Genomic DNA, 15234 nt, shown 5'->3' with positions numbered 1-15234 from the left:
GGAGATGAGTGGTACCCGGTGGGGTCTTCTGCTGTTGTAGCCCATCCCCCTCTAGGTTGTACGTGTTGTGGCTTCACAAATGCTTTGCTGCATACCTCGGTTGTAACGATTTCAGTCAAAGTTGCTCTTCTATCAGCTTGAATCAGTCGGCCCATTCTCCTCTGACCTCTAGCATCAACAAGGCATTTTCACCCCCACAGGACTGCCGCATATTGGATGTTTTTCCCTTTTCACACCATTCTTTGTAAACCCTAGAAATGGTTGTGCGTGAAAATCCCAGTAACTGAGCAGATTGTGAAATACTCAGACCGGCCGTCTGGCACCAACAACCATGCCACGCTCAAAATTGCTTAAATCACCTTTCTTTCCCATTCAGACATTCAGTTTGGAGTTCAGGAGATTGTCTTGACCAGGACCACACCCCTAAATGCATTGAAGCAACTGCCATGTGATTGGTTGGTTAGATAATTGCATTAATGAGAAATTGAACAGGTGTTCCTAATAATCCTTTAGGTGAGTGTATATTACTATTGTACAATAGAATGTCGCCTACTTAAAGTTATAACAACAACAACAATAATAATAAAGTTTATTTAAGCATAATTTAAGGAATATATAGTTTTTTGTCCATGTTTTAATTTAGTAAACCTCTGTTGTGCAGACAATCAAGTTGTTAAATTTCATCTGATTGCATTTTCAATAATATATTTGTATTAAATCATAGAATCCAGACAAATTATATCAGACAACCCAGAATTTCTGAGGAAATAAAATAATTTCATATTAATTAATAAATTAAGAATAAAAACAAGGTTTTGTGAATTCAATTAATTAGACATGTTTTTGATTATAAACATTTGAATTAGTTTGCCCCATCTAAGTTATATCCCACATTTCAGTTCCCATTTACATCCATGTTGTTCGTTCATTATGTGGTTATATGTAGTTACATGCTATTTTTTTTATCATGTTTATAATTCTGTTATTTTTTTAGGGTCAAGCTACCTCTGCAAAGACGCTTCCTGATCCAGCTCAACCAACTGTCACACAGTCACTTGCAAAAGGAATCAAGTTAGATCCTACATCCAAACAAGCCAAAGAATTGAATCATGCTGTAGCTTATTGCATTGCTAAAGACATGATGCCCTTTAGAGTAGTGGAAAAACCTGGCACTTTTTGATCTCCCATTTATGCTGTTCAAGAGGAAGGACAGTTTGGTTTATTCTTGTCTAATCTAAAGAGAAATAACTTATTCCTTATTTTGTTCAAATGGGAGATATGCAGCTAAATGATGCTTAAGAGGGTGAAGTAACACAGTATATAACTCTGAAATGTACATTATCTTTCAGTTTTTTGTAACATAAACCTCTTTTTATAACCTCTGGCAGTGTATCGCTTACCTTTGTAGCATTTCAGGTTATTCACCTGACTTGAACTGCTTTAATTTCAATAAAAACTGGAAAAATGGGGGTGTTCTAAAACTTTTGACCGGTAGTGTATAACTTACATTTAATTCATTTTTGCTGCAAATATTGTATTTGTTGTATTTGTGTCTCATAAACACACACATGTTTATACTTATGTGAGAGACACAATTAGATTATATACTGTAATAAACAGGGTTATTATGCAAACTACTATATTACAAATATTTGCAAACAACTAGGGTAAACATTTTAAATAGTTTTTTACCTAAATGTTTCAATGTTTCAATTAAAGGTTCCATTCTTCTAGTTTCTGTGTTACATAATCTTCTTTGGTGGAATCCATGAATTTATCACTGATAAAATAAATAATAATAATAATAATAATAATAATATACTATTCATATTATTAATAATAATAATAATAATATACTATTCATATTATTATTAATAATAATAATAATAATAATATTATTATTATATAATTAATAGAATACCCCCCCCCCCCAATACACACAAAACAATTTCCCACACCTCAGTATTTTTTTCTTTTCTGTAAAACACAATCATTGGTAGGACTCAATAATAATTGATTTATCAGTCTTCCTGAATAGTGTCGTGCATCGTATCTGCACTGTAATTGCCAAAATACTTAAAAAAAATCCAGGTTACAATCTATTATTGTTTGGCCTGTAGGTCATTGCTTGTGGTCAGTTGCTTTGTGTTTGCGACAGCGCTGTTGTGATCGGCTGCTTTACTACGTGTCTGTGTGTGACAGCATTTAAAAAAACTAAAAGTTATTGATACGTTATGTTACAATGGACTTGTAATGTAACAGTACATACAGTTATAAAGTTCACTGTTGAATTCTTAATGTTTCTAATATATGTTGTGATCAGGGGCCCACTGGCAATCAGGTAGTGTGGGAGAATCCCCAGTGGGCTGGTCTGTTTGAACCTGCGTGGGCTGCAGGTGTATATTTTATTTAGCCTCAATAATATTGTCCATTCATACATGGTGTCACTGGCATAATGTGCAAGATCATTTTTAGCACACAAGTCTTAGTTTGCCTTTGTTAGTTAATATTGCCTTAATTACACATTTTTAATTTCCACCACAGGTGCTAACCCTTCCTCACTGTCCACTGAGGCCCCCAACCCTCAGGGCTGCTCTGAGCTCAGGGTGGTCCTGCTGGGCAGAACTGCAGTGGGGAAGAGCGTCTCTGGGAACACCATCCTGGGCAGGAAGCAGTTCACATCCAGGCCCCTGGCCCAGCTGGTGACCAGGCAGTGCGAGGAGGGCAGAGGGGATGCTGCAGGGAGGCGGCTGTGTGTGATCGACACTCCAGACCTGTTCAGTCCAGGGCTCCCTGAAGAAGAGCTCATAAAAGAGAAATATAGATGTAAAATTCTCTCTGCCCTGGGACCCCACGCCTTCCTCCTGGTGCTTCCTGTGGGAGCCCCCACAGATGCACTGCAGGGGCTGCTGGAGGATTTCAGGGAGGTTTTTGGGCAGGATGCTCTGAGATTCACCCTAGTGCTGTTCACCAGGGGGGAGGACCTGGAGGACAAGACCCTGCAGGAGTACACTGAGAGCCAGGGCAGGGGGCTGCAGCAGCTCATAAAGGCCTGTGGGGGCCGGACCCACGTGTTCAGGAACAGGGACACTGCTGACCGCACTCAGGTCACACAGCTGCTGAACAAGATAGACGGCATGGTGACAGGGAATGGAGCATCCATCGATATTGAAGGTTAGCCACATAATTAATAACAACATCTAAGTTTCACAAATAAATGGCTCACTTTTACGGTTTTATTCCTGTAATTCCATGATCCTCAAATATTAATAATAGTTTTTAAAGATGAGTGAAGTTTAATAGATCACTCCAGATAATTGCATAGGCTCCGGACCGGATCGTGATGTTATGCGCTTAACCGGAGTATCCATTAATCAAGTTATTAAAATATAATACAAAGACAATAAAGTCTATGTGCACATGTACATACATGTCTATATATGTCTATATGTCTACATGTGTAAATCATATTCATCCTAGTACAGAGCACAGTAGGCCTCAGCTACTATATCAGTTCAGACAAAAGCCTAAAATTATCAAATTAGTAACTGTAGACCCTTTTGATTACAAGAATAGACAGAAATCAGTAGGAACTTATTTAATTGCCCTCAAAATGCCCCCCCTGCTCTTACCGGGAAAAACACAGTCGGCACTGCCTGTCACCCCGAGGCCAAATCGTGTTGCCAACACCTGATCTAGACTGTTTTCATTTCACTCTTTATTGTATCTAGCTAGCTATATGTCCTCAAATTTACTGATGCATTTTGCTAGTTCACATCATCCTAGAAAAAAGTAGAGGTTAATAATGAGTCAATTAAAATAGTTCAAACTACTCTAAGGTTAATGAAAATATAGTGCATAGCTGGTTACCTATCTATTGATTGCTTGTTCTTCTTCTGCCAAGAATGTAAAATGTCTTTGAAGTCTGAACTTTACTGAAGTGGAGAGCACTATGCAATTATCAGGTGTAAAATGCATTGTGAAATTGAATGGGACCACACAACTTTATGCACAAATAATGCATTAAAATGATATGCATGTTTCCATTTAGAAACAGTGTTGTTTGCTATACAATAAATGGAGTATGCAATTATCTGCAGGCAAATAATAATAATGTTGTTCACAGAATCATCCGACACCTTAAGAAAGATCAGGATTGTGCTGCTTGGAAAAACCGGAAGTGGAAAAAGTCGAACAGGGAACACTATCCTGAATGAAGATGTGTTTGAATATTCAATGTCTCCTAATTCACTTACACAGGAGTGTGCAAGTAGAAGGAAAATAATTGAAGGTAGAGAGGTCACTGTGGTTGACACACCAGGGTTTTTTGACACAGAGCTTTCAGACGACAGTTTAAAGCAGGAGATTTTTAGATGTATTGTTCTGTCTGCCCCTGGACCACATACATTCCTGCTGGTCAAACAGCTTGGACGACAGACAAATGAAGAAATTAAAGCAGTCGAGCAGTTCCTGGAGATGTTTGGTGCACAGGCTCTGAGGTTCAGTCTGGTTCTTTTCACCAGAGGTGACGAGCTGGGAAACCAGACTATTGAGGAGTTTGTTGAGAAAAATGACCATCTAAAAGAGCTTGTAGAGAAGTGTGGGAAGAGATATCACCTTTTTAACAACAACCTTTGCAGCCATCCTCAGGTCAGAGAGCTACTAGAAAAGATAGAGAGCATGCTTAGGAGCAATGGAGACTTTTACTCTAATGAAATGTTCCAGGAGGCAGAATCAGGCATTGCAGAAGAGCAGGAGAGGATTGTAAGTGAGGCTGAACTTTTCATGAATGAAAACACAAGTCAAAGACCTTCAGGAAACATATTGCAGAGATTGGCAAGACGATTTAGACAGTGGCTACGCAGAGCAGCAAGAAACCTAGCAATTAAATTACATATCAGTAGGAGACACCGTTATGAAAGAATGGACCGGAGAAGTACTGTTCGCTCAATGCTGGGAGGGGAAGCAGTTCCGCTCTTTGAAAGTACAAGAGCAGCATCAGCAGAGGGATCAGGGGCAGCTGACGATGCAGAAAATGATATTCATCTTGCTTGTTAAAAAAAATACAAATGCAAGTACTGCCAATCTGCTAAGAGCACAGCCATAAAATAATAAATAATAAAATCGGTAATCTAAGTACAGTTAGGTCCATAAATATTTGGACAGTGACACAATGGTCATCATTTTGGCTCTGTATGTCACCACAGTGGATTTGAAAGGAAACAATCAAGATCTGCTTAAGTGTAGACTTACATTTTAATTTGAGGGTAGTTGCATTCAAATTGGGTGAACGGTGTACAAATTACACCCATTTGTATATGTGGTCCCCCAATTTTAGGGGCTCAAAAGTATTAGGAAAAACAAACATAATCATTAATTTAATTGTGAGTTTCAATACTTGGTTGCAAATCCTTTGCAGTCAATGACTGCCTGAAGTCTGAACCCATAGACATCACCAGATGCTGTGTTTCTTCCCTGGTGATGCTCTGCCAGGCCTGCACTGCAGCTGTCTTTAGTGCCTGCTTGTTCTTGGGGCATCAGAGAGATCGCAAAAACATTAGGTGTGACCAAATCAACTATTTGGTACATCCTTAAAAAGAAAGAACGCGCTGGTGAGCTCAGGAATATCAAAATGCCCGGAAGACCACGGACAACAACTGTGGTGGATGACAGAAGAATTCTTTCCCTGGTGAAGAAAAACCCCTTAACAACAGTTGGCCAGATGAAGAACACCCTCCAGGAGATAGACGTATCTTTGTCAGTCAACAATCAAGAGAAGACTTCACCAGTAAATACAGAGGGCTTACCACAAGATGGAACCATTGGTAAGCCCCAAAAACAGGAAGACCAGATTAGGGTTTGCAACAATAACAATTAGAAGGCGATTAATACGAATTTTAAATTCTCCTAATTAGAATTGCGTTTCAATAACAGTTCAGGGAACATAATCTAGTAGCAAATCAGACAGAAAGGCAAATTCACTCATTAATATCCAGTTAGAGTGGATCATTATTCGAATTCAGCCAAACTTAATGTAAGAAATCAGTAATAATAATAATAATAATAAGGCATCCACATATGCACATGAATACATTACATTTGTCAAAAGAACTGACCCTCCATAGAAGCACTGTATTTTCAAAAGCCTTCTAATTGTTCGTTGTACTCTGATACCATTTAACTCCAAAATAATAATAATGTACACATAAGAAAATAACATGTACTGATTGGGAATCAAACCCAGATCACTAGGTTCACTGTGCTGTTCCCTAACCACTGCACCACCTGATGTACAATGTATTTTATGTCACCTGCAGTGGTCACTGCCAGCTGTCGTGACTAATTGTATAAAATTGTATTATTGGGGTTTTTGTCTCAAATTAATGTATTGATTAAAAATATACATTATAATAAATGATACAAAATAGTTGTGTGTGTGTGTGTATTTATATAAATATAATATAATAAATAATAATAATAATAATAATAATACTATATATACACATATGTGTGTTCTATGGCTCTACAATAAGTGAATGCACTCATGCTTACAAATGCTTACAAAAGTGGAGAACATATGGGGATGATGAATTGTCATGGACCCACAGGAAGTCATTTGAAGATATCTCTAAATCATTTGAAGATATCTTTAAATGATTTAGAGATATCTTTAAATATTTGAAGATATCTTGAAATGCATTTAGAGATATCTCTAAATGATAATTTGGCTTGCCATACAACATTGACTGAAGTGAAAGAGTAATGATTCCACCCCCCAAACATTTAGAAAATTAGACCCTCAAATATAGCATTTAGTGCAATCTCAGCATTTTGAAAAACTTACATATATCCATCTTGAATCTTAAAACAAAGAAGAGATCATTTGATTTGTCTGACATACTTTGAATACATAAGATTCTCACTCTTTACATCTGTTTGCTGAAAAATGAGTCAAACACTCTGACTACTAGAGAACACAGTCTTTCCTACTTTCATTCAACTGATTTGTGTTGTACTTGTCTCAGTAGCAAAAACACTGTATCATACCAACATCAAATGTATAATGCAGTGTGCATTATACATACAAAGTGCAAAGTGTTTCCCCACAGGATTTTGTGAAACTGTGGTGGGGGGAACCCACATCCTCTAGTGGGGTCCGGGGGCATGCCCCCCCGGGAGAAATTTTGAAAATGTTAACAGTTAAATGCATCAATCTGGTGCACTTTGAGAGGAAAAGATGCTAGATCCGTGAAGAAGTTTGTGCTTTTGTAAACGATCCAATCATAACCCTTACAGCTGTATCAAAGCTGTCACGTGTTGTACGGTTAGTGCTGTCACAATTCATTGCGTAGTCATGGGCGGTTTGATTCTATTTGGTGACTTGATTCATTTGATTCAGTTCAGTTTGGTGAATCGATTCATTTCGTTCATTTGTTCATTTCGTTCACTGATTCAATGACTCGAACCTATGCAGCCCAAATCAGGACGGGTTAGATAGACTTGAACCGGAAAGAACGAGTCATTCACAGCACAGCACATCAGCTAGGAAAAGTCTATATTTGACTGGGTTTAATTAAAATCCCGGAGACGACAACAGTTTGAAGCATTAACATTATTTATTATTATTTTATTTTATTTATTTATTTATTTTTAATTGTTAAGGTACAACCACTTCACCAGAAGTAAACCCGTCAGGTTCCCTGGACTAGGATAACCCAGCGCCATCAGTGCAGGATGGTGGATCCTCCGCAGGAGACGAGCTCGGGAAGAAAAAAGTCACCTGGCATTGTGTTGATCGTTTGTCTTATTTCTGCCACAGCACACAGTTTTATCCATGTCAGAAGTCAGAGTTCTGGGGCAGGACATATATACAGATCTAGTTGCTAGAATGGAATGTGTCCAGTATTATAACCCCTGACACACTCAACAGTTTCGGTTGACATATCTGCACGGTTTGCCTAGTACTAGATGACGTGGGACTCTTATCTTATTTCTGGTTTGTCTGAAGAGCAGCATGTATATTGTTTATGTTGTCAGCTCTGAGCTGTTCCTCAAAACATAATATAAATATAGGCAGATTGTGGTTTGACATTTCCAAGATAGAGTTGAGAGGACAGTTCTCATTCCATGGTCCCAGTAGGTAATTTGAAGAAACGACTTCTTGAAGTAGTATTGTCCTTCAGGGTATCCCAAAATTTGTTAATGTCTCTGGTGATTGTTCTTTCATTGTGGTCCATCGGCGCTCATCAATTGGTCAGCAAGACCAAGTCGATTTCCAGTGTTCATTATGTGTAATTTTGTCGTTGTTTCATCAGTTGAGCCCGGTGGGCATTGAAGCGCTTAGAGTTCAGAGCGTCCATGGATGAAGACACCGAGCGAGCCAAACATTCTTGTAAACGCGCACATATACAGGGAACAAGGCACAATAAGAGCAAAATGATAATTATGCAGGGTATAGCAACACTTGATCAACACAAAACAAACAGAGAAAAATGAATATTCCAAGAATAAAAGCAGTCTATAAGAGCACCAAGGTTTCCTAGGGAGCCACTTATCCAGCTCCACAGAGACCGCTCCGGGGTCTGGTGAATTTTAGTTACTTAGTTACTTCTCTACGAATGTGATCTGTAAGCTCATGAATCTGTTCAGAGTTGTCAGGTATATAGGTACAACATTCTTTACCAATGAGCACACACACCCTCCACTTGCTATCAGATAGAAATCTTTTAAAAGAACTTAGTGCATATGGCAACCATTTCAGCTGTTACGTTATCAACAGAGTCCGCTGTTTTATCAGACATCTTCAACTGTGAGAGGGACAGGGATCATGACATATTCAAGTCTTTTAGTAAACTGATAGGACAGTTGGAGATCGGTGTTCTCTCTCGTCAGGGAGGTGGAACGGCTGTTATTTGTGTCCCGCCGTGGGACAGTGGTTGAGTTGTTGGCATTCAATCGAGCTGGATCGCTCCAGTAGAGCCGTCAGGGCGGTGATCAGAAGGGTGAGGCCGACCCCGGCCATCATCAGGATTCAGTGCTCTTTCTCGATTGGGGTTGTAGGTTTTTGTTCTGGTCAGGACTGATTACCTCAGTCAGTAATGATCCCATTGGCTGGGCACTGAAGATGTCCTTTTCCCTTTTTATTTATTTTTTTGTATTTCTTGGCAGACGCCCTAATCCAGGGTGATTTACAACATAAGTGCAATACAAAGTGCAAGAATACATTTAAGTACAAGGCATCAATCATTACAAATTCAAATTTACATTAAACAAAGCAATTCAAGATATAATACATTTACACTTCCAATTTATACAGTTGAGTACAGTAAGTGCGGACATACATCCTGGAAAGTAAAGCTAAGTGCAACACGATTAATCAAATTAAATTTAATATATTGTATGGACAAGGGCGTCTGCTAAGAAATAATAATAATATCAATACATAAATGTCTTGCGCATAGGTGTATCACAATTATTAATACTAGTAATAATTATTATTATAGGTCAGTTTGTTGATTTACCTCAAGATGGCTTGCAAGTATTAATAATGTAGTGATCTCGAGCCTCGCTAAGAGGCCTGGGCCTGTTAGGGATGCGGTAAGATCGTTGTACTGTGGTGCAGGAGACTGGGGTTCCATCCCCCATCTCACTGGGACCTGAAAACCCCTGAAAGTGTTACACTGGTGTTAGAAGTGGGGAGTATAGAGCACCTCTAGTGAGATGGCTGACTCAGTGAAGCAAAGGCAAGCAGCGTCAAGGATGAGCTAAGGGAACGCCTCCATCGTCACTTCGCAGAATGTCACGATGTGGGGAAGAAGGAGACGGAAATAATCCCTTCTGGAGCCCGCCCCGGACTGCAGCCGACCTTGCCATGACCCGCTGCCTCCTGCGGGGAGCAGCTGGCAGCCAGCGGGAGACCGAGCCTTTTCTTTAGCTGAACAGTTGTGGGTCATTTCAAAGCAGAGACCAGATCCGATGCCTGCGCCAGCCAATCGATCAATTCCGATACCCAGGGAGACTAGACCTCGGCACTACTCACAGCCGATGCACCCCTCTGTGCTGATCACGGCGGCCCGCTATAAAGGAGACACCCCCTGGGAGACCTACGAGGCACTTTTTGTTTCCCAAATGCATACACTGCAGTCAAAATAAATAATAAATAAATAAATAAAACAATGTTTACACAACACTGGCACAAACCCACGAATGATGTATCAATCCCAGTGTCACTGTGTCACTGCTGTTTCACTGCTGAGTCATGTTCATATACACAACATTTCCACAACGTGCTGTTCAATCTGCGTCTCTGATCCATGTTCATTTGTGGTGTAATCTCTCAGTGTCCACTCAATGTCCACTATGTGAATACAGCTGCAAGAAAACACCTGTAATGTTATTATTATTATTATTTATTTATTTTATTTCTTGGCAGACTTACAACATAAGTGCAAAACAAAGTGCAATAATACAGTTAAGTACAAGGCATCAATCATTACAAATTCAATTTAACTAAAACATAGCAATTCAAAATACATTTTACAAATTCCAATTTACAATTTACACAAGTACAGTAAGAGAGGTCCTACATCTTGGACGGTGAAAGCTAAGTGCTGTCAAGATGTAGGGTTACAGACGAGGGCTACGGGAAAGGGAGCAAAGAGGAAAACAATCAAGGACAAGAGGAGCATAATAAGCTGAAGTGCAATCTAGCAGGGATAGAGGACTAATATTACAAGTGCTGTCGGAAGAGATGCGTCTTGAGTAAGCGCCGGAATGAGGTCAAGGACTCTGCAGTTTTGACTTCGGTGGGCAGGTCGTTCCACCATTTAGGGTTCAGGGATGAGAAGGAGCAGCTCTGGAGGAAGGAGAGTGGAGAGGAGGCAGAGTTAGTCTTCTGGCACTGGAGGAGCGCAGTGGTCTGGAGGGGATGTATGGAGAGACGAGTGACTGAAGGTAGCTTGGTGCAGTGTGGTCGAGACAGCGGTAGGTGAGGTTCAAAGTCTTGAACTGGATGTGTGCCGCTATCGGGAGCCAGTGGAGGGAGCGGAGTGGATTAGCGTGTGCGAATCGGGGCAGAGAGAATACCAGACGAGCCGCAGAGTTCTGGATGAGCTGGAGTGGCGGGTAGTGGATGCAGGCACGCCGGCCAGGAGGGAGTTGCAGTATCCAGGCGGGAGAGGACCAGTGACTGGACGAGCAACTGAGTCGAGTAGTCGGTGAGGAAGGGACGGATCCGGCGTATGTTGCTCAGGAAGAATCTGCAGGTGCGTGTCAGCGTGGTGATATGCTGGGTGTAGGAGAGCGCAGGATCGAGGGTGACTCCTAGATTTTTAGCAGAAGAAGAAGGAGAGAGTGTGGTGGATTCCAAGGGGATCGGGATGGGGAGGTCAGCAGAAGGTGAGGAAGAGTGGGGGAAAAACAGAAGATCCGATTTGGAGAGGTTGAGCTTGAGGTGGTGTGAGTGCATCCAGGTGGAAATGGCAGACAAGCAGGAAGAGATGCGTGAGGGGATGAGAGGGTCAGAAGAGGGAAAAGACAGGAAGATCTGGGTATCATCAGCGTAGAAGTGGTCGGAGAAACCATGGGAAGTGATGAGGGGGCCCAGGGAGTGAGTGTAGAGAGAGAACAGGAGCGGGCCCAGGACGAAGCCTTGGGGAACGCCTGTGAGGAGAGGTTAAGGGGTGGATGAGGAGCCTCGCCATGTCACTTCGTAGGTCCGGTCACTGAGGTAGGAGAACCAGGTGAGAGCAGTCCCAGAGATTCCAAGGTCAGCGAGACAGGAGAGGAGGATAGAGTGATCGACGGTGTCAAATGCTGCGGAGAGGTCAAGGAGGATGAGGACTGAGGAGAGGGAGGCCGCCCGAGCACAGCTGAGGGAGTCAGTGACAGCCAGGAGAGCCGTCTCAGTGGAGTGAGCTGTGCGGGAGCCAGATTGCAAAGGATCTAGGAGTGAGTGTTGGGACAGAAAGTCCGAGAGCTGACGGTGGACCTTCTGCTTGCGTTTCTTTGAGTGGAAGGGGAGCAGGGAGACAGCGTGGTAGTTCTGAGGAGAGGTGGCATCAAGGGTTGGTTTCTTGAGGAGTGGGATGATGGCAGCTTGTTTAAATGCAGAGGGGAAACAGCCAGAGAGGAGTGAGGAGTTGAGGAGGGAGGAGATGAAGGGGAGAAGATCAGGAGCGGTTGCTTAGAAGAGGCGAGAAGGGAGAGGGTCCAGGGCACACATTGAGGGTTTGTGATGTAGGAGGAGAGCAGAAACTTCAGCATCTGAGAGAAGTGAGAATGAAGAAAAGGAAGCTTGATCGGTGGGAGGTTTGGGTGTGATGGGAGAGGAGGGGGGACTGTTGAAGAGCCTGTGGATGTCTGCAATTTTGGAGGAGAAGAAGGAGGCGAAATCATCAGCAGTGAGAGATGAGGGAGGAGGAGGGGGAGGGGGGGCAAGGAGGGAGGAGAAGGTGGAGAAGAGTTTGCAGGGGTTGTTGATAGTGGATTCAAAGAGAGATTGGAAGTAATGCTGTACAATGCGTGTGTTTTTCAAGCACATGAAAGACTGTAGACAGGTAGAGATCACCACTGGAGCGCCAGACTGACCGTCTTGTAAAGGGCAGGCAGGATTATGCGTTATATTTGAGTTATTATGTATTTAAATGACCGGTCAATATAACCTGATTTTGGCAATTCTGGTAACCGTGTTTATAACTTATTTATTTTTGCATTTTGCAGCTGAAATGCGAATGAAATGCAAACGATTGTATAAAATGCTGAAGTTTTATTTATGAACTTTTCCATATATTTAGGAAAAGTCACGAACGGGTATGCACAGTGAAAATCTATTTAAATTAAACATATACATCTGTGTCAAGACTAGTAAGTCCAGCAGGAGTAACAGAACCACAGTGGTAATAAGGAGGTGATAACCAGTGCCTGGTGCAGCGCTGTGCAGAGCGCCCCCTCGACAATGACAGTGTACTGAAGGCAGGCAGGGTGTCACACACTGTCCCTCAGACTGTGGCAGGCAGGGTGTCACACACCAGCAGATACATATTGTGCTGGCAGCCTGGCGGTCCACTCCTCCTCTCCCAGTCGTATTTTATTGTGGTCAGACAGGAGGTTAAATTCTGGAATTAGGTTTTTAAATTCAGGCGTGTATATCTGCTGTGTGTGTGTGTATTTGGAGCAGGACAGCAGGAAGTGCATCTCTGTTTCTACTTCCCCCGACAGTGGAGGCACAGCCGCGCCTCTCTGGCTGCCCACGACTTGCTGTGTCGGCCAGTTTCGATGGCCAGGCTGTGGTCACTGAGTCTGTACTTTGTCAATGTTGGTCTTTCTTTTGTATTTTCAATCTTGATTATATAGGGTGTATTTCTGTCTCTCCCTCCAGAGTTATTTCTACAATGACGACACCTTCAACTTCAACTATGCGCAGTCCAAGGCTGCTGTGGGCAAATACACAGAGGCTATGGAGGTATAATAATAACAATAATTATAATATTGATGGTGCAAAGATGTATTTCTCTGACTGTATGCTCAGTGTGTTGACTGTGTGTTCAATGTGCTCAGTGTTGACTGTGTGCTCAGAGTGTTGACTGTGTGCTCAGTGTGTTGACTGTTTGCTCAGTGTGTTGACTGTGTGCGCAGTGTGCACAGTGTGCTCAGTGTGTTGACTGTGTGCTCAGTATGTTGACTGTGTGCTCAGTGTGTTGACTGTGTGCTCAGTGTGTTCAGTGTGCTCAGTGTGTTGACTGTGTGCTCAGTGTGCTCAGTGTGTTGACTGTGTGTTCAGTGTGCTCAGTGTGGTGACTGTGTGTTCAGTGTGTTGACTGTGTGTGCAGTGTGCTCAGTGTGTTGACTGTGTGCTCAGTGTGGTGACTGTGTGTTCAGTGTGTTGACTGTGTGTGCAGTGTGCTCAGTGTGGTGACTGTGTGCTCAGTGTGTTGACTGTGTGTGCAGTGTGCACAGTGTGCTCAGTGTGTTGACTGTGTGCTCAGTGTGCTCTGTGTGCTCAGTATGTTGACTGTGTGCGCAGTGTACTCAGTGTGTTGACTGTGTGCTCAGTATGTTGACTGTGTGCACAGTGTGCTCAGTGTGTTGACTGTGTGCTCAGTGTGTTCAGTGTGCTCAGTGTGTTGACTGTGTGCTCAGCGTGCTCAGTGTGTTGACTGTGCTCAGTGTGTTCAGTGTGCTCAGTGTGGTGACTGTGTGTTCAGTGTGTTGACTGTGTGTGCAGTGTGCTCAGTGTGTTGACTGTGTGCGCAGTGTGCGCAGTGTGTTGACTGTGTGCTCAGTGTGGTGACTGTGTGTTCAGTGTGTTGACTGTGTGTGCAGTGTGCTCTGTGTGTTGACTGTGTGCTCAGTGTGGTGACTGTGTGTTCAGTGTGTTGACTGTGTGCGCAGTGTGTTGACTGTGTGCGCAGTGTGTTGACTGTGTGCTCAGTGTGGTGACTGTGTGTTCAGGTGTTCTTGTTGATCCAGAGTGAGAAGATCAAGAATGACTACACCTACCTGAGCTGGCTGGCCCGCTGCTGTGAGTCCCTGTGCCCAGATACACACTGTACTGTTACGCACCCTACTGTATACACGCTGTATTTGTTACACACTGTACTCTACACTCACTGTACTGCACTGTACTCTACACTCACTGTACTGCACTGTACTCGATACACACTGTACTTTACACTCACTGTACTCTTTACACTCACTGTACTACAGTGTACTCTACACTCACTTACTCTACACTCACTGTACTACACTGTACTCGATACACACTGTTACACACTGTACTCTACACTCACTGTACTGCACTGTACTCGATACACACTGTACTTTACACTCACTGTACTCTACACTCACTGTACTACAGTGTACTCTACACTCACTTACTCTACACTCACTGTACTACACTGTACTCGATACACACTGTTACACACTGTACTCTACACTCACTGTACTGCACTGTACTCTACACTCACTGTACTATACTGTACTCTTTACACAGTGACACTGACACACACACACACACACCAACAGTGTCACTGGGACACTGACACACACACACACACACAAAAGTGTCACTCTGACACTGACAAACACACACAGCCAACAGCACATACACACATGCAATAACACACACACCCAACAGTATCACTGGGACACTGACCAACACTATACCACACACACACACACACAGACACATATAGTATATAGTTGTATAGTGTTGAATTGTGTATATATTGGCTC

At 42.4% G+C, this 15234-nt stretch overlaps 1 protein-coding gene across 5 annotated transcripts in view; it reads left to right on the top strand.

The window, feature by feature from the left end:
- LOC136751649 (GTPase IMAP family member 8) overlaps nt 1-6427 on the top strand; it is a 39940-nt gene extending 33513 nt beyond the window's left edge. For 3 of the 5 annotated variants that reach the window (XM_066707430.1, XM_066707429.1, XM_066707431.1), the window contains 2 exons: nt 2545-3174; nt 4127-6427. In XM_066707430.1, coding sequence (XP_066563527.1) covers nt 2545-3174; nt 4127-5058 — 1562 coding nt within the window. In that variant the 3' untranslated portion in view covers nt 5059-6427. Of the gene's footprint in view, nt 1-994; nt 1383-2544; nt 3175-4126 lie in introns of those variants that run through there. The other 2 variants (XR_010817043.1, XR_010817042.1) reach the window with 2 other exon arrangements.
- Nucleotides 6428-15234: the final 8807 nt, after the last annotated feature.

Source organism: Amia ocellicauda, chromosome 6 (assembly GCF_036373705.1).
Source record: "Amia ocellicauda isolate fAmiCal2 chromosome 6, fAmiCal2.hap1, whole genome shotgun sequence".
In the NCBI taxonomy this organism is placed as follows: Eukaryota; Metazoa; Chordata; class Actinopteri; order Amiiformes; family Amiidae; genus Amia; species Amia ocellicauda.
Note: the sequence above shows the minus strand (reverse complement) of the source record. Positions and strands in the feature narration are given on the sequence as shown.